Source organism: Stomoxys calcitrans, chromosome 4 (genome assembly GCF_963082655.1).
Source record: "Stomoxys calcitrans chromosome 4, idStoCalc2.1, whole genome shotgun sequence".
In the NCBI taxonomy this organism is placed as follows: domain Eukaryota; kingdom Metazoa; phylum Arthropoda; class Insecta; order Diptera; family Muscidae; genus Stomoxys; species Stomoxys calcitrans.
In genome coordinates this window covers 160,182,198-160,202,299 of record NC_081555.1, presented here as the reverse complement: position 1 = coordinate 160,202,299, position 20,102 = coordinate 160,182,198, and the positions used below count along the sequence as shown (strand labels likewise).

At 38.9% G+C, this 20,102-nt stretch overlaps 1 protein-coding gene across 1 annotated transcript; it reads right to left on the bottom strand.

Moving 5' to 3' along the window:
• Positions 1-691: 691 nt before the first annotated feature.
• On the bottom strand, positions 692-16,299 carry LOC131997063 (uncharacterized). Its single transcript, XM_059367338.1, has 2 exons — positions 16,241-16,299; positions 692-1,523 (listed from the first exon to the last, which is right to left on the bottom strand). The coding sequence occupies exons 1-2, from the start codon at positions 16,297-16,299 to the stop codon at positions 692-694; spliced, it is 891 nt and encodes a 296-aa protein (XP_059223321.1).
• Between the last annotated feature and the right edge of the window lie 3,803 nt (positions 16,300-20,102).

Sequence of the window (20,102 nt, the reverse complement as noted above, 5' to 3'; positions counted from 1 at the left end):
TATTCCGCAGCATACCACGAACTTTTCCCACAGCTGCATTTATATGATTCGTCCAAGTTAAGGTAGAGTTGAATGTTAAACCCAAGTTTGTTGCTGCTTGAACACGGTTTACAATCGTGTTCTCAATCTTTACTTCAACTTGGTCAGGGATTGTTACACTTCTTTTGTGTATGATGATCAGCTTAGATTTGGTAGGATTTAAACGTAAGGCATTATTAACAGCCCAACAATATATTAAATTCAAATCATTATTTACATTAGAAATACATGTTTGAAAGTCATTCAGTTTCGTGCAGGTATACAGTTGAACGTCATCAGCATACATTTGTATCTTACATGTTAAAGGTACATCGGGCAGATCATTAATGTACATGGTGAATAACAATGGGCCCAAGATTGAGCCTTGGGGCACACCATTTGGAACATGAAGCGTATTTGACCAGATATCATTACAATATACGGACTGAGATCTTTGAGACAGGTACGATGATATCAGTTGACAGGCAGTTCGGGAAAAATTAAATAGTTTTGAGAGCGTGACTACAAGAATTTGATGGTTTACAGTATCAAATGCTTTACTGTGATCCAATAGAAGGAGAAAAGATACCATCTTGTTGTCCATATTTTGTCTAATATTTTCAACAACGTCTATTAAGACAGATGTGCAACTTCTCTTTTTTCTAAAACCAGATTACCATTCTGATAATAGATTTTGAGTGCACAGGAATTGTTCGATTTGATTCGCCATTATGCACTCTAGCGCTTTGGATAAGAACGGTAAGATTGCAATGGGGCGGTATTCATTATTCGATTTTCTAGTCGGTATGATTTTAGCGAGCTTCCATTCATGCGGAAAGGTGGACTTGGTCAGAACAGTATTGAAAATATATGCTGCATATGGCAGCAATTTTGGCATGATAATTTTGATAAATCTTGGATTTATTCCGTCAGTTCCAGTTGCATCAGATTTTATTGAGAGTATGCTGTTCAAAACGTCAGTTTGGTCTACACAGCAAAAGGAAAATGGATTTTCCACTTGTACAGTGTTCATATTTTCATATATATTTTCATGGGGACATATAGAGCAAACAGATACAAAATGCTCATTCAGTTCATTGATGTTTAGATTGGGCGGAAAGTTGGTGTTGGTTTTCGCTCCTATGCCAATTTTACGAATTTCCTTCCATTTAGATCTGCTGTTAACAGCATTCAGAAATTTTTTCCGAAAGAATAGCGTTTTGGCCTCGTTTATGCTTTTCCCAACATTTCGCCTGGCACACTTAAAGCGCTCATGCAGTTGTGTTGTTCTGTATCGTTTCCATCGTTTGTATGCAATATTTCTTTCATCGATTAGTGCACGTAACTGTTCATTAAACCATGGGGGTTGCTGATTTTTTATGGTAATGGTTTTTTCAGGAACACATTGACTATATATTAAGCTAATATAATGCTGCAAAAATGCTGTTTGGTCATCCACAGAATTTAACTGATATATAGAATCCCATTCGACATTATCAGTAAGGCTATTAAGAAGATTATAGTTCAGTTTTTTAAAATCACGGAATGTAATTGTCTCGTCTTGTTGATTTATGTGATAGTCATACACAAAAAAATGGACAAAAAAAAGAATCTGTGCAAAGTTTCAGCTCAATATATCTATTTTTAAAGACTGTAGCGTGAATTCAACAGACAGACGGACAGACGGACGGACATGGCTAGATCGTCTTAGATTTTTACGCTGATCAAGAATATATATCGGGTCGGAAATGCATATTCCAGTGTGTTGCAAACGAAATGACAAAATGAATATACCCTCATCCTTCGGTGGTGGGTATAAATAGATAAAGGGACAAATAATGCAATAAGAAAACACTGACTGTCGCACATAGCCGGGGATCCTTCAGCCATTTTATCTCAGCGTATAAGATAAATAAGTTATTTACGGACTTTGGCGATTAAATGCCTATGGTTTCTAATATTCCTCGTAGACTTGGATTTTTATAAACGCTTATTGAATGTTTTTGGTCCGAAAAAATTTACCCTCCCCCCCTACATTTATTTTACTAAAGTTTCGTTAATACAGAATCTGCTAAGCCACTATTCGTCCCCACCTTATACAGCAAATTGAGTAACTCACACCTGAGATCTTCTTTTATTTGCTTTTCATTTTTAACAATATATATAAAGTCAAATTAAGACTTCATCACAAGAGAAGCATTATTGTGCAATTTTTCTATGTACTTGGATTTGAGACAGTAGAATAGCTGTAAAACGAACTCCATTCAGTTTTTCCTTGAAATCGTTTTGAATTTCTCCAATTAACCAGGTAACTAATGAACTAAAAATCTAAATGCTTGTGGTTTTTCTTAGTTTTTATACCCTCCACCATAGGATGAGGGTATACTAACTTCGTCATTCTGTTTGTAACACCTCGAAATATGCGTCTAAGACCCCATAGAGTATATATATTCTTGATCGTCATGTCATTTTAAGTCCATCTAGCCATGTCCGTCCGTCTGTCCGTCCGTCAGTCCGTCCGTCTGTCTGTCTGTCTGTCGAAAGCCCGCTATCTTTCGAAGGAGTAAAGCTAGCCGCTTGGAATTTTGCACAAATACTTTCTATTAGTGTAGGTCAGTTGGTATTGTAAATGGGCCAAATCGGTCCATGTATTGATATAGCTGCCATATAAACCGATCTGGGGTCTTGACTTCTTGAGCCTCTAGAGGGCGCAAATCTTATCTGATTAGAATGAAATTTTGCACGACTTATTTTGTTATGATGTCCAACAATTGTGCCAAGTATGGTTCACATCGGTTCATAACCTGATATAGCTGCCATATAAACCAATCTTGGGTCTTGACTTCTTGAGCCACTAGAGTGCGCAATTCTTATCCGATTTGAATGAAATTTTGCACGACGTATTTCGTTATGATGTCCAACAATTGTGCTAAGTATGGTTCACATCGGTTCATAACCTGATATAGCTGCCATATAAACCGATTTTGGGTCTTGACTTCTTGAGCCTCTAGAGTGCGCAAATCGTATCCGATTGGAATGAAATTTTGCACGACGTATTTTGTTATGATATCCAACAATTGTGCCAAGTATGGTCTAAATCGGTCTCTAACCTGATATAGCTGCCATATAAACCGATCTTGGGTCTTGAATTCTTGAGCCTCTAGAGTGCGCAACTCTCGTCCGATTGGAATGAAATTTTGCACGACGTATTTTGTTGTGATATCCAACAATTGTGCCAAGTATGGTTCAAATAGGTTCATAATCTGGTATAGCTGTCATATAAACCGATCTGGGACCTCGACTTCTCGAACCTCTAGAGGGCGCAATTCTCATCCGATTTGGCCGAAATTTTGTACAAGGCCTTCTCTCATGACCTTCAATATACTTGTCTAATATGGTCTGAATCGATCAATAGTTTGATACAACTGCCATATAAACTTATCTGCCGATTTTGCTTCTTGAGCCCCTATAAGGCGCAATTCTTATCCGAATGAACTGAAATATTACACAATGACTTCTATAATGTTCAGCATTCATTTATGATCCGAATCGGACTATAACTTTATATAGCTCCTACAGTATAACAGTTCTTATTCAATATTCTTTGTTTGCCTAAAAAGAGATACCGCGCATAGAACTCGACAAATGCGATCCATGGTGCAGGGTATATAAGATTCGGCCCGGCTGAATTTAGCACGCCCTTACTTGTTCTTTTCTATACACAGCATCATAGCATGGGGGTATACTAATCTACTCCATCTGTTTGTAACACTTCGAAATATTGATATACGACGCTATAAAGTACATAAATTCTTGAACATATTGACATTCTAAGTCGATTTAGCCAAGTTCGTCTAGCCGTCAGTCAGTCGAAATCACGATAGCTGTCGAACGAATAAAAATATGCGCTTACAACTTTGTACAGATACTTTATGTATATGGGGATTTGTTCAGATTCGGTTCAGATTCAGTTCAGATTCGTCTACCATATAAACCTATTTTCCGGTTTGGGACCTTAAGCCCCTGCAACCCGCAATTATTATCCGGTTTGGGTGCAAGTTTGCTCGTAATGTTCTGTTATGGCTCTCAGACTGCGTGGTAAGTATGGTTCAAATCGGTATATACCCTGATATAGCCCCATATAAACCGATCGCCCGATTCGAAATCTTGAGCCCCCATTAGCCGCGATTGTTATCCGATTTGACTGAAACGATTTGGCGAACGTAGTGTTCTGTTATGACTTCCAACCTGCATTTTTTGACCCACATCGGTATATGACGAGATATAGCTCTCATATAAGCCGATTTCCTGATTGGTCTTCTACGGTCCCCAAAAACTTCAAGAAAATACACTTGTGCCCCGTCCACTAAGTTCATTTTACTAAATTTTAAATAGAATCCATGCTGGTGAGTTCCCAAGATTCGGCCAGGCCGAACTAAGCATGTTTTTACTTATTTTGTCTTAATTGCTTGAAAACTTTTTCCATCCGGTGCACAGCTTACCTAAGAGGAAAGATTTACCAAAGCAATTGGTTTTTAGGAAAATCCTGCAACAATCTATTATTATTGGAAACAAAATGTAAAACTCAAGAAACTTTCGTGAAAGAAAACCACAATTCTAAGCCCCACCTTCAGAGGAGAAATTTTCCGTAGTTTTTGTATCCTTGTGCAGCCATAAAGCATGCTAATTAAAAGGCTTAGCAAGGAGCTGCAGAAAAAAGTTGTTTCTTTACATGCTAAAGAAAAACAAGTAAAAAGGCATTAAGTTCGGCCGGGCTGAACTTTGGATACCCACCAGCTCGGGTATATATGAAAACCCCCTTTCGTCACAATCCGGTGAAAATTGGATAAGTTATGTACCCAAATTCGGCACGGACATTGAGTGGTCTAATAAGTAAAAGTCACTGTACAATTTGGTAGAACAAATTTTTGCTCTTCTTGGCAGCTTAATCCAAATCTAAACCGATCTGAACCATAAGGATATAATAATCATCTGATTTTATTATAACTCCACTACTATTAGGTTGCCCAAAAAGTAATTGCGGATTTTTCATATAGTCGGCGTTGACAAATTTTTTCACAGCTTGTGACTCTGTAATTGCATTCTTTCTTCTGTCATTTATCAGCTGTTACTTTTAGATTGCTTTAGAAAAAAAGTGTAAAAAAGTATATTTGATTAAAGTTCATTCTAAGTTTTATTAAAAATGCATTTACTTTCTTTTAAAAAATCCGCAATTACTTTTTGGGCAAACCAATATATACGAAGTTATATCTTAATAGGTGCTGGCCTTGATCATATTTTATTCAGGTCACGAGAACTCATCTACCAGTAACATTTTCAGATAATAAATCTGCTTTTTATTTGATTAAGACCCTGAATTGGAAGATCGGTCTATATGACAGCTATATGTACATCGGGTGATTTGACCCATATTTGAGTCAGATGTTGGGGGGCCTAGAACTACTCATTGTTTCAAATTTCGGCAAAATTGGATAAAACATAAAGCTTTTATGGGCTTCAGACCTTTTATCAGGAGATCGGTCTATCTTGTAGCTATAGTCCAATCTAAACCATATTTGGGTCAGGTATTGAGAGGCCTTAAACTACTCACTGTTTCAAATTTCAGCGAAATAGGGTAATAAATAAGGCCTGTATCAGACCCTTTATCAGAAGATCAGTCTAAATGGCAGCTATCTTAAACTAGCTGGAGAGGGCCCTCTCCACTGCGCCTTCTTCCACTCTCTTATTTTATCTGAGCCCTTTACGGTCACGTCAGGACATAAGTCCTGTTTGGGGGTGCCGGTGCTGCCTTTCAGATATTTTGCGCCAATGTGGATATTCTATTGGTGCTCTTCTCCCAAACACCTTTCATTGGAGCCTTATATTGCTATGGTCAGTAAATATTGGGTTGCCCAAAAAGTAATTGCGGATTTTTAAAAGAAAGTAAATGCATTTTTAATAAAACTTAGAATGAACATTAATCAAATATACTTTTTTTACACTTTTTTTCTAAAGCAAGCTAAAAGTAGCAGCTGATAACTGACAGAAGAAAAAAAGCAATTACAGAGTCACAACCTGTGAAAAAATTTGTCAACGCCGACTATATGAAAAATCCGCAATTACTTTTTGGGCAACCAATATGTCCGGTATGTTGGTGTTTTTTGGGGTGAAGCGTCCCCATATACTCTGGTCTCAAATACCTTTCATTTGAGTCCCATATTGTCATTTTTATACCCACCACCGAAGGATGGGGGTATATTCATTTTGTCATTCCGTTTGCAACACATCGAAATATCCATTTCCGACCCTATAAAGTAAATATATTCTTGATCAGCATACAAATCTAAGACGATTTAGACATGTCCGTCCGTCTGTCCGTCCATCTATTGAAATCACGCTACAGTCTTCAAAAATGGAGATATTGAGCTGAAACTTTGCACAGGATCTTTTTATGTCCATTAGCAGGTAAAGTTCGAAGATGGGCTATATCGGAATATATCTTGATATAGCCTCCATATAGATCGATCCGCCGATTTAGGGTCTTAGGCCCATAAAAGCCACATTCATTATCCGATTTTGATGAAATTTGGGACAGTGAGTTGTGTTAGGTCCTTCGACATCCTTTGTCAATTTGGCTGAGATCGGTCCAGATTTGGATATAGCTGCCATATAGACCGATCTTCCGATTTAGGGTCATAAAAGCCACATTAATTATCCAATTTTGCTGAAATTTGGGACAGTGAGTTGTCTTAGGCCCTTCGACATCCTTCGTCAATTTGGCCCAGATCGGTCCAGATTTGGATATAGCTGTCATATAGACCGACCCTCCGATTTAGGGTCTTAGGCCCCTAAAAGCCACATTTATTTTCCGATTTTGCTGAAATTTAGGACAGTGAGTTGTGTTAGGCCCTTCAACAGCTTTTGTCAATTTGGCTCAGATTGATCCAGATTTGGATATAGCTGCCATATAGACCGATCCTCCGTTTTAGGGTCTTAGGCCCATAAAAGCCACATGTATTATCCGATTTCACTGAAATTTGGGACAGTAAGTTAAATTAAGCCCCTTGACATACTTCTGCATTATCGCACAGATCGGTCTGGATTTGGATATAGCTGCCATTTAGACCGATCCGCCGATTTAGGGTCTTAGGCCCATAAAAGCCACATTCATTATCCGATTTTGATAAAATTTGGGACAGTGAGTTGTGTTAGGTCCTTCGATATCCTTTGTCAATTTGACTGAGATCGGTCCAGATTTGGATATAGCTGCCATATAGACCGACCCTCCGATTTAGGGTCTTAGGCCCCTAAAAGCCACATTTATTTTCCGATTTTGCTGAAATTCGGGACAGTTAGTTGTGTTAGGCCCTTTGATATACTACTCTAATTTGTCTCAGATCGGTCCAGATTTGGATATAGCTGCCATAAAGACCGACCCTCCGATTTAGGGTCTTAGGCCCCTAAAAGCCACATTTATTTTCCGATTTTGCTGAAATTTGGGACAATGAGTTGTGTTGGGCCCTCCGACATTCTTCTTTAATTTAGCTCAGATGGGTCTGGATTTAGATACAGCTGCCATATAGACCGATTTTCCGATTTAGGGTATTAGGTCCATAGAAGCCACATTTATTATCCAATTAAGCTGAAATTTGGACAGTGTGTTGTCTAAGGCCCTTCGACACCCTTCGTCAACTGGCTCAGATCGGTCCAGATTTGGATATAGCTGCCATATAGACCGATCCTCCGTTTTAGGGTCTTAGGCCCATAAAAGGCGCATTTATTGTCAGATGTCGCCAGAATTTTTGGGACAGTGAGTTAGGTTAAGCCCCTCCACATATTTCAGCAATTTGGTCTAGATCAATCAAGATTTGCATATAGCTGCCATATAGAGCGATATCTCGATTTAAAGTCTTGGCCCCATTAAAGGCGCATTTTTAAACCGATTTCACTGAAATTTGACACACTGACTAATAGCTGCTATGGGGCATAAGGCATGCGTTTTGCACCGGATTTTTACAAAAGGTGGTTTACATATATACCCGAGGTGGTGGGTATCCAAAGTTCGGCCCGGCCGAACTTTTCGCCTTTCTACTTGTTGGTTTATATTTCATTTGGCTGGTGGCTTTGGAGGTGGGGCGGCTCCCAAGATATCCCACCCTAAATAAGGATAAAAATTTCTGTATTTAAGTTATTATAAGCAAACTAAATTTCGCTTTTCGCCAACCATCTCGGAGAACTGGCGTTTTTGCTGTTCTGTTATGAATCTCAACCACTATGCTAAATACGGTTCAAATCGGTCAAGAACATGATATAGCTCCCATATAAATCGATCTCCCGATTTGACTTCTTGAGCCCTTAGTAGTCGAGATTTTTTATACGATTTGGCTGAAATATGGCATATAGTGTTCTGTTATGACTCTCAATAACTGCGCCTAGTACGGTCCAATTCGTTCTATAACTAGATATAGCTCCCATATTTGAGCTGAATCCATGGGAGTGGGTTTCCAAGATTCGGCCCGCCCGTTCGATCTGGACCAAGAAGGATGTAAAAGAACCTAACACAACTCACTGTCAAAAATTTTGACAAAATCGGTCAACAAATGCGCCTTTTATGGGCGTAAGACCTTATATTGAGAGATTGGTCTATATGGCCGATATATTTAAATCTGGATCGATCTGAGCAAAATTAACGTAGTATGTCACTGTCCAAAATTTCGGACACATCGGGCAATAAATGCGCCTTTTATGGGCCGAAGACCCTAAATCGGCGGATCGGTCTATATGGCATCTACATCCAAATCAGGATCGATCTGAGCCAAATTTAAGAATAATCTCGAAGAGCCTAACACAACTCACTGACCCAAATTTCGCCGAAGTCGGACAATAAATGCGCCTTTTATGGGCCCAAAACCTTAAATCGAGAGATCGGTCTATATGGCCGGTATATTTAAATTGGATCGATCTGAGCAAAAATTAACGTAGTAAGGGCCTAATACAATTCACTGTCCAAAATTTCGGCGACATCGGGCAATAAATGCGCCTTTTATTTGCCGAAGACCCTAAATCAGCGGATCGGTCTATATGGCAGCTATATCTAAATCTGGGCCGATCTGGACCAAATTGCAGAAGGATGTTGAAGAACCTAACACAACTCACTGTCCCAAATTTCAGCAAAATCTGATAATAAATGTGGTTTTTATGGGCCTAAGACCCTAAATCGGCGGATCGGTCTATATGGGGGCTATATCAAGATGTAGTCCGATATAGCCCATCTTCGAACTTGACCTGCTTATGGACAAAAAACTAATCTGTGCAAAATTTCAGCTCAATATCTCTATTTTTGAAAACTGTAGCGTGATTTTAACAGACAGACGGCCAGACGGAAGGACATGGCTAGATCGTCATAAAATGTCGCGACGATACGAAGATTTCGAGTAGTTACAAACAGAATGACGAAATTAGTATACCCCCCCCATCCTATGCTGGAGGGTATAAATAGGCCTTTTATGGGCCTAAGAAGTTAAATAGGAAGATGGGTATATATTGGTGGTGGTGGTCGGGGAATGTTGTGGAGATCAGAATATACTAACGCAAAATTCTGTTTTTCCAGAGCATTTTACTAGACCCCTGACATCCATGTCGAGTTTGGTCAAAATCGGACCATATTTCAATATAGCTGCTATGGGTTTGTTTGTTTGTTTGTTTGTTTGTTTGTTTGTTTGTTTGTTTGTTTGTTTGTTTGTTTGTTTGTTTGTTTGTTTGTTTGTTTGTTTGTTTGTTTGTTTGTTTGTTTGTTTGTTTGTTTGTTTGTTTGTTTGTTTGTTTGTTTGTTTGTTTGTTTGTTTGTTTGTTTGTTCCTTATAGACTCAAATACGGCTAAACCAATTTTCTAGAAATTTTCACTGCATAATGATCCCGTGGTGAAAATAGAGTACAAAATTTTTTGATATCTGAAGGGGGGGGCGGACCCTCCCCCTTGCCCTAATTTTCAGAAACGCCAGATCTCGGAGATGGGTAGTGCGATTTTCGTGTGCTCTTATATAGTACCCTAAAAACAAAAATTTTCTACCCAAATTTCGGATGGGGTACCTAGGGGGCCGCCCCACCCTAAAACCTACCAAACATACATTTAGACCAATCACGACAATATGGGACTCAAATGAAAGGTATTTAGGATAAGAAAACGTATCTGATATCCAATTGTCGGACCAAGTGTTAGGGGGACCACCCCTACCCCCAAAACATCCCAAAATCAAACATATTTACCGACCATGGCAATATGGGACTCAAATGAAAGGTATTTGGGAGTAGAATACGAATCTGAAATCCAAATGTGCAACCACGTTTCTGGGGGTCCACCCCTTCCCCAAAACACTTCCCAAAGAGTAAAAATTTTTCGTCCATGCCAATATGTGGCTGGAATGAACGGTATATGAGATTGGAAAACGAATTTTACAGCCAATTTTGTGGTCATGTGTTTGGGGGACGTCTCATCATGCAAACTCCTCTTAAGCCAATGGCAATATGGGGTTTAAATAAATGGTGTTTGAGAAAAAAGCACGATGCTGATATTTTTTCAGGGCCAAGTATCTGGGGGACCACCTCTCCCCGAAAACACCACTAAATCAGATATCATGAGAACATCGAGCTGAAATAAAGTATTTTAAGAATGGAGTACACCTTACATCCAAACTTAAATTCGTAGACCAATAAAGATCATATAAGATTCAGATAAAGGCACTTATATTGCTAAACTGTTTTCAAGCGATATACTATTGGGTTGCCCAACAAGTAATTGCGGATTTTTTAAAAGAAAGTAAATGCATTTTTAAGAAAACTTGGTATGAACTTTAATCAAATATACTTTTTTTACACTTTTTTTCTAAAGCAAGCTAAAAGTATCAGCTGATAACTGACAGAAGATAGAATGCAATTACAGAGTCACAAGCTGTGAAAAAAATTGTCAACGCTATATGAAAAATCCGCAATTACTTTTTGGGCAACCTAATATTTTCATAGCATGTTATTTCACTAAAAGCTCTGTAATTGTCGAAAATAAATATTCCAAGGAAAATTTTTGTTCCATATAAAGTGAAAGAAGGCGCAGCGGAGCTGGCTCGGGTCAGCTAGTAGCTGCCATATAAACCGATCTTTGGTCTTGACTTCTTGAGCCTCTAGTGGGCGCAATTCTCCTCCGATTTGACTGAAATTTTGCACGAGGTGTTTTGGTATCACTTCCAACAACTGTAGTAAGTATGGTTCAAATCGGTCCATGTTTTGATATAAAGGGTGATTTTTTTGAGGTTAGGATTTTCATGCATTAGTATTTGACAGATCACGTGGGATTTCAGACATGGTGTCAAAGAGAAAGATGCTCAGTATGCTTTGACATTTCATCATGAATAGACTTACTAACGAGCAACGCTTGCAAATCATTGAATTTTATTACCAAAATCAGTGTTCGGTTCGAAATGTGTTCATTCATGTGTTCAGCGATGAGGCTCATTTCTGGTTGAATGGCTACGTAAATAAGCAAAATTGCCGCATTTGGAGTGAAGAGCAACCAGAAGCCGTTCAAGAACTGCCCATGCATCCCGAAAAATGCACTGTTTGGTGTGGTTTGTACGCTGGTGGAATCATTGGACCGTATTTTTTCAAAGATGCTGTTGGACGCAACGTTACGGTGAATGAACACATTTCGAACCGAACACTGATTTTGGTAATAAAATTCAATGATTTGCAAGCGTTGCTCGTTAGTAAGTCTATTCATGATGAAATGCCAAAGCATACTGAGCATCTTTCTCTTTGACACCATGTCTGAAATCCCACGTGATCTGTCAAATACTAATGCATGAAAATCCTAACCTCAAAAAAATCACCCTTTAGCTGCCATATAAACTGATCTTGAGTTTTGACTTCTTGAGCCTCTAGAGGGCGCAATTCTCTTCCGATTTGACTGAAATTTTGTACGAAGTGTTTTGGTATTACTTACAACGAGGCTTTTCTCATGACCTTTAACATAGGTGTCTAATATGGTCTGAATCGATCAATAGCTTGATGCAGCTCCCATATAAACATATCTCCCAATTTTGTTTCTTGAGCCCCTACAAGGCGCAATTGTTATCCGAATGAACTAAAATATTACACAATGACTTCTACAATGTTCAGCATTCATTTATAGTCCGAATCGGACTATAACTTGATATAGCTCCAATAGCATAACAATTCTTATTCCATATTCTTTGTTTGCCTAAAAAGAGATACTGCCCATAGAACTCGACAAATACTATCAATGGTGGAGGGTATACAAGATTCGTCCCGGCTCTGACTTGTTTCTGCTTCATTCCATTCTCTTGAAATGTGCCATGAAAATGCAAATAGCTTCTCTGCATTGTACTTTCTCTATAAATTTTCTGGTTCACAGCAGATACTTGCTTAAAATTGTCGTAGATATTCCATTTCAACTGTTTGCTGGCCTTTCAAGTGCAGAAATGCCAAGCCATACAAAAGAATGAATGAATGTCGTTGTATGCAGCAAGGACACGTGCTAGCATAGTGACTTGCGTATGTGATAATGTTTATGCAAATGAGACAAAAGCATTTTACTTAACAGATCTGTGAAAGTTTATGTGAGTTTGTTAAGAAACAAAAAAAAAAAAGTTTCTTTTTCTAAGCCGGATGTGCCAAGAAATTTTCTCTTCTTAGAACTGGACAAATGATGCTGTTGGGGAAATATTTTAATAACACTTTTAAATTTGTCAAAGGATTGTTGGCATTGTATTTCTATTCACATTTTATAATACTCTGCTATGTGGTTTCTTGGGAATGTCAGCATATGTATGGAAAATTGAATTTTTGTAAATTTAAAACTTTGATTTTTATGTTATTTGTCGCACAAAACTTAATAAAGCCTTAGCGTAGGTTTATTTGACAGATCTGTCAAGGAAATCTGTTAAATTGACTTATTTCCAACTTTATAAAGTTTTATGTTAACATTTGCTGTTATTCGAACGACTAGAATACCGATAAGACACTGACATGAATCCTACAGTCAGACAATTTCGATGGAAGTTGAACAGATGCTCAAGGACCCCGGTAGATGAGTTGGTACTATGATTGAATTACCGTTGGGAAGCTCGCAATTTCGATGAAATTTTGCATGTAGTGTTCCGTTATGACATTCAACAACTGTGCCTAGTACGGTTCAAATCGGTCATGAACCTGATATAGCTCCCATATAAAACGATCTCCCGATTTGACTTCATGAGCCTTACAAGACACAATTTTTGTTCAACTTAGCTGAAATTTTGTATGCTGTGTTATGTTAAGACTTCCAACAACTGTCACAAGTACGATCTGAATCGGTCTATAACCTGATATAGCTCTCATATAAACCGATCTAACGATTTAACTTTTTAAGCCCTTACAAGTCGCAATTTTTTTCCGATATGGCGAAAATTTTGCACTTGGTTTGGTACATAAATGCAAATTTTGCCCATGAACATTGCACTTAGGAACCGTAGTAAACTTCTCACATATCAATGATTGAAGTTTTAAGCTCAATGATAAGGGGCCTTCTTTTTATAGCCTAATCCGAACGGCGTGCCCCAGTGCCACCTCTTTGGAGAGAAGTTTTACATTGATTCGTAGAAGCTTTAATTTTTGCTTTTTTTGATAGAAGTTTGGTATATGGAATAAAATTGCGTCCTTCAACTAAATTTATTTTGTATACATTTTTAGCAGAATCCTGGTGGTGGGTTTCCAAGATTCAGACCGTCAGACCGGCCGAACTTAGCACGGGTTTACTTGTTTCAATGTAAAAAAAAAAAATAAAAACTATTCGTGATATACTTTAGTCGTTATAGTAAGGTTGGAAAATAACAACCGGAAGGTTCTAATTCATCGTAATCAACGCCGCAATAGCAATCAGATGGCTAAAGTAAATGGTTTGTAAAGGCCCCATGAAAGGATACAATCTTATTTACTCTCCACCAGGGATCGTATTTGAAACGATTTTAAATGACTTTTTTTTTAGAATACACATTAAGTTATGGAACGATATAGACCAGGCTTGTCATGTCTATTAGAAGTCGTCGAAAAAAACCATGTTTAAAATGTTAGACAGGCAGACGGATACAGCTAAGTCGAATCGGGAAGTGATTCGAAGCCGATCGATATACTTACCAAGAGGTCTAGCTCTTCTCCTTCTAAGCATTGCAAACAAATGCACAAAGTTATAATACCCCGATATAGCTTCAATAGCATATCAATTTTCATCCATTATCATTTTTTATACTCTACACCACCACTGTGGAACAGGGTAGTTCCATTAGTGCATTTGTGTGTAACACACAGAAGGAAGGAAGACAGACCCATTAACAAGTATACCGAAGGACTCAGATTCACTTTGTTTCGACTTAGCTATGCCCATCTGTCTGTCCATCTGTCCGTCTGTCCGTCCGTCTGTCTGTCTGTCTGTCAGGCTGTCTGTCTCTTTGTCTTTCTGTTTGTCTGTCTGTCCGTCTATATCTCTGTCTGTCTGTCTGCCCGTCTGTCTGTCCGCTTGCCTGTCTGTCTGTCTTTCTGTCTGTCCGCCTGTCCGTCTGTCTGTCTGTCTGTATATCTGCCCGTCTATCTGTCCGTCTGTCTGTCCACTTGCCCGTCTATCTGTCCGTCTGACTGTCTGTCTGTCTGCCCGTCTATCTGTCTGTCTGTCTGTCGGTCTGTCTGTCGGTCTGTCTGTCCGTCTGTCTGTCCGTTTGTCTGTCTGTCTGTCTGTCTGTCCGTCTGTCTGTCTATCTATCTGTCAGACTGTCGGTATATATGTCAGACTGTCTGTCCGTCTGTCTGTCTGTCTGTCTGCCTGTCTGTCTGTCTGCCTATCTGTCTCTCTGTTCGTCTGTCTGTCTCTTTGTCCGTCTGTCTGTCTTTCTGTCTGTCTGTCTGTCTGTCAGTCTGTTGAAATCACGCTACAGTCTTTAAAAATAGAGATATTTAGCTGAAACTTTGCACAGATTCCCTTTTCCATAAGTAAATTGAGATCGAAGATGGACTATATCGGGCAAAATTTTGATACAGCCCCCACATAGACCGATCTGACGCTTTAAGGTCTTAGAACAATAAAAGTCTCGTTTATTATCCGATTTTGCTGAAATTTGGGACTGTGAGTTGTACTTGGCCTTTCGATATCCTTCTTCAATTTGGCCCAGATCGGTCCAGATTTGGATATAGCTGCCATATAGACCGATCTCCCGATTTAATTTCTTGGGGCGATAAAGCCCGCATTTATTGTCCGATTTCGCCGAAATTTGGGACTTGAGTTGTTTTGGGCCCTTTGACATCTCTCTTCAACTTGGCCCACATCGGTTCAGATTTGGATATAGCTTCCATATAGACTGATCTCTCGATTAAAGATCTTAGGCCCATAGAAGGCGCATTTATTCTCCAATTTCGCCGAAATTTGGGGCATTGAGAGGTGTTAGGCCCCTCCACATCTTTCTGCAATTTGTCCCAGATCGGTCAGAATTTGGATATAGCTGCCATATAGACAGCGCTATTAAAGATTTTTGGCCCATAAGAGGCGCATTTATTGTCCGATATCGCCGAAATTTGAGACAGTGAAATGTGTTTGGCTCTTCGACATATTTCTTGAATTTTGTTCAGATCGGTCCAGGTTTGGATAGAGCTGCCATATAGACCGATCTCTTCATTTAGGGTCTTGCGCCCATAAAAGGCGCAATTATTGTCCGATTTTGCCGAAATTTAAGACCATTGGTTGTGTTAGGCCCTGCGACATCCATCTTCAATTTGGCCGAAATCAGTCTAGATTTTCTCGATTTTTTCTCGATTTAAGGTTTGAGGCCCCTAAAAGGCGCATTTATTGTCCGGTTTCGCCGAAATTTGGGACAGTGAATTGTGTTAGGGCCTTCGACATACTTTTTCAATTTGGCCCAAATCAGTCCAAGTTTGGATATAGCTGCCATTTAGACCGATCTCTTTCGAATATGTTTCAGATCGATATTTGGGTACCAAATATACCATTATTTTGTTCTACAAAACTGAACAATGAGTTGTACTTATTAGGCCACTTAATTTCCGTTCCGAATTTGGTCCAAATCGGACCATAATTCGATATAGCTACAATGACGAAAGGTGGTTTTCATTTATATCCGAGGTGGTGGGTATCCAAAGTTCGTCCCAGCCGAACTTAAGGCATTTTCACTTGTTCTTGTCACTTTTAGAGCCATTGTCAGCGTATTTCTTTACAGATTTTCTCACCATTTTGTAAGTGTCTTGTTTTATGAGTTGTGCCATGTGTATTTCGTCGAAATCGGTGTAGATATAGCTACAATATACATTTTCAAAATTTTGTGATTTATTAATCAATCCTCGCGCAATTTGACAAGAAGGTTTCTGTTATATTTCTTCATTGGAGAGTTTCATTGAAATCGGATCAGATTGAGTTATAGCTCTTATTTATATATAAGTGTATCTCCCAAAATTCACTTCGAAGGCCTTTGCTAACGCATTTATCAACCGAACTTCTCTGAATCTTGCACGGCTATCTCCTCTATGGCTATGACAAAATTTAAGGATTTTAGTCGAAGCTAAGCCCGTCCTAACAAGTAGTCATTTAAAGCAATAACAAATATTTTTAGACAAAAAAATTTTGTAGTTTGAATTGATATCACTTCGTCCCAACGACCCTGTATTACATTTTACATGTTTGCGTAGTAGTAAAAGGCCTCTTTGTACAGAAAACGTTGACACACTATGAATCCAAAACAATCTGCACACTATGAATATGTCTAGACCGAAAAAAAAAACATAAAAAACACATCCCATTCACATATGCATATGTGTCTTTATATCCAAATAATCGTATATCTACGAATTGTTATTCCCAATTGAGTGTGTAAAAGCCCTCTTGTCGTATGACCCTCATATATCTCCAGTGTCTATTTAAGTCAATTTGCAACCACTTTATTATTATTACAAATATTTTTAATATTTTTTTTTTGTCTGCAGATGTCATGGTGATGGATGAGAAGTACCAATAGTCGAAAAAGTGGAGAAAGAGAGAGAGTTTTCGCTTTTCATGGAACTCAGTCAAAAAAAGAAAAAAAAAAAAAAAGTAAGAGCTTGCTAACTACGGCCGGGCCGAATCTTATATACCCTCCACCATGGATCGCATTTGTCGAGTTCTATGCGCAGTAACACTCTTTAGGCAAACAATGAATATTGAATAAGAACTGTTATGCTATTCGAGCTATATCAAGTTATAGTCCAATTCGGACCATTAATGTATGCTGAACATTGAAGAAGCCATTTTGTAATATTCCAGTTCATTCGAATACGAATTGCTCCTTGTAGGGGCTCAAAAAGCAAAATCGGGAGGTAGGTTTATATGGCAGCTGTATCAAGCTTTTGATCGATTCAGACCATATTAGACACGTATGTTAAAGGTAATGAAAGAAGCCGTTGTACAAAATTTCAGCCAAATCGGAAAAGAATTGTGCCCTCTAGAGCCTCAAGAAATCAAGATCCTAGATCGGTTTATATGGCAGCATTAGCAAGTTCTATACCGATTTACGCCATACTAAGCACAGTGATTGGAAGTCGTAACAGTACACCTCATGCTGAATTTCAGCCAAATCGGATGAGAATTGAGCCTCTAGAGGCTCAAGAAGTCAAGATCCCAGATCGGTTTATATGACAGCTATACCAGGTTATGAACCCATTTGAATCGTAATTAGCACACTTGTTGGAAGTGGTACCAAAACACTAGGTACAAAATTTCAGTCAAATCGGACAAAAATTGCGCCCTCTAGAGGCTCAAGAAGTCAAGAACCAAGATCGGTTTATATGACAGCTATACCAGGTTATGAACCGATTTTGACCATACGTAGCACAGTTTTTAGAAATGATATCAAAACATTATGTGCAGAATTTCAATCATATCGGACGAGAATTGCGCCCTCTAGAGGCTCAAGAAGTCAAGACCCAAGATCGGTTTATATGACAGCTATATCTGGTTATGAACCGATTTTGACTACACTTAGAACAGTTTTTGGAAATGATACCAAAACACTACGTGCAAAATTTCAGTTAAATCGGACGAGAATTGCGCCCTCCAGAGGCTCAAGAAGTCAAGACCCAAGATCGGTTTATATGACAGCTATATCTGGTTATGAACTGATTTTGACTACACTTAGAACAGCTATTGGAAATGATACCAAAACACCACGTACAAAATTTCAGTCAAATCGGACGAAAATTGCGGCCTCTAGAGGCTCAAGAAGTCAAGATCCCAGATTGGTTTATATGGCAGCTATATCTGGTTATGAACCGATTTTGACCACAATTAGCACAGTTTTTGGATATGATATCAAAACACTTCGTGCGGAATTTCAATCATATCGGACGAGAATTGCGCCCTCTAGGGGCTCAAGTAGTCAAGACCCAAGATCGGTTTATATGACAGCTATATCTGGTTATGAACCGATTTTAACCACACTTAGCACAGTTGTTGGAAGTGATACCAAAACACCATTTGCAAAATTGCAGTCAAGCCATACATAAATTGCGCCCTCTAGAGGCTCAAGTAGTCAGGACCCAAGATCGGTTTATATGGCAGCTATAACAGTTTCTATACCGATTTACGCCATACTTAGCACAGTTATTGGAAGTGGTACCAAAACACCACGTACAAAATTTCAGTCAAATCGGACGAAAATTGCGGCCTCTAGAGGCTCAAGAAGTCGAGATCCCAGATTGGTTTATATGGCAGCTATATCTGGTTATGAACCGATTTTGACCCCAATTAGCACAGTTTTTGGAAATGATACCAAAACACTACGTGCAAAATTTCAGTTAAATCGGATGAGAATTGCGCCCTCTAGAGGCTCAAGAAGTCAAGACCCAAGATAGGTTTATATGACAGCTATACCAGTTTCTATACCGATTTACGCCATACTTAGCACAGCCATTGAAAGTTTTAACAATACACCACGTGCTAAATTTCAGCCAAATCGGATGAGAATTGCGCCCTCTAGAGGCTAAAGTAGTCAGGACCCTAGATCGGTTTATATGACAGCTATATCTGGTTATGAACCGATTTTAACCACACTTAGCACAGTTGTTGGAAGTGATACCAAAACACCATTTGCAAAATTTCAGTCAAGTCATACGAAAATTGCGCCCTATAGAGGCTCAAGAAGTCAAGGCCCAAGATCGGTTTATATGGCAGCTATATCAAAACATGGACGGATTTGGACCATTTAAAATACCAACCGACCTACACTAATAAAAAGTATTTGTGCAAAATTTCAAGTGGCTGGCTTTACTCCTTCGAAAGTTAGAGTGCTTTCGACAGACAGACGGACGGACGGACAGACGGACGGACATGGCTAGATCGACTTAAAAGGACATGATGATATATATACTTTATGGGGTCTCAGATGCATATTTCGAGGTGTTGCAAACAGAATGACGAAATTAGTACACCCCCATCCTATGGTGGAGGGTATAAGAACAAGGTTTCTATGTTTATTTGAAAAGTTGATATACCAGACAAGAGGAAAACACACAATAAAACAAGTAAAAGCGTGCTAAGTTCGGATGGGCGGAATCTTATATACCCTCCACCATGGAACGCATTTGTCGAGTTCTTTTCCCGGCATTTCTTCTTAGGCAAAAAAGGATATAAGAAAAGAGTTGCTCTGCTATTAAAACGATATCAAGATATGGTCCGGTTCGGACCATTGGGGCTCACAAAGTAAAATAGTGAGAACGATTTATATGGGATCTGTATCGGGCTATAGACCGATTCAGACCATAATAAACACGTTTGTTGATGGTCATGAGAGGATCCATCGTACAAAATTTCAGGCATATCGGATAATAATTGCGACCTCTAGGGGTCAAGAAGTCAAGATCCCAGATCGGTTTATATGGCAGCTAAATATATCAGGTTATGAACCGATTTGAGCCTTATTCGACACAGTTGTTAAAAGTAAAAATAAAATACGTCATGCAAAATTTCAGCCAAATCGGATAGGAATTGCGCCCTCTAGAAGCTCAAG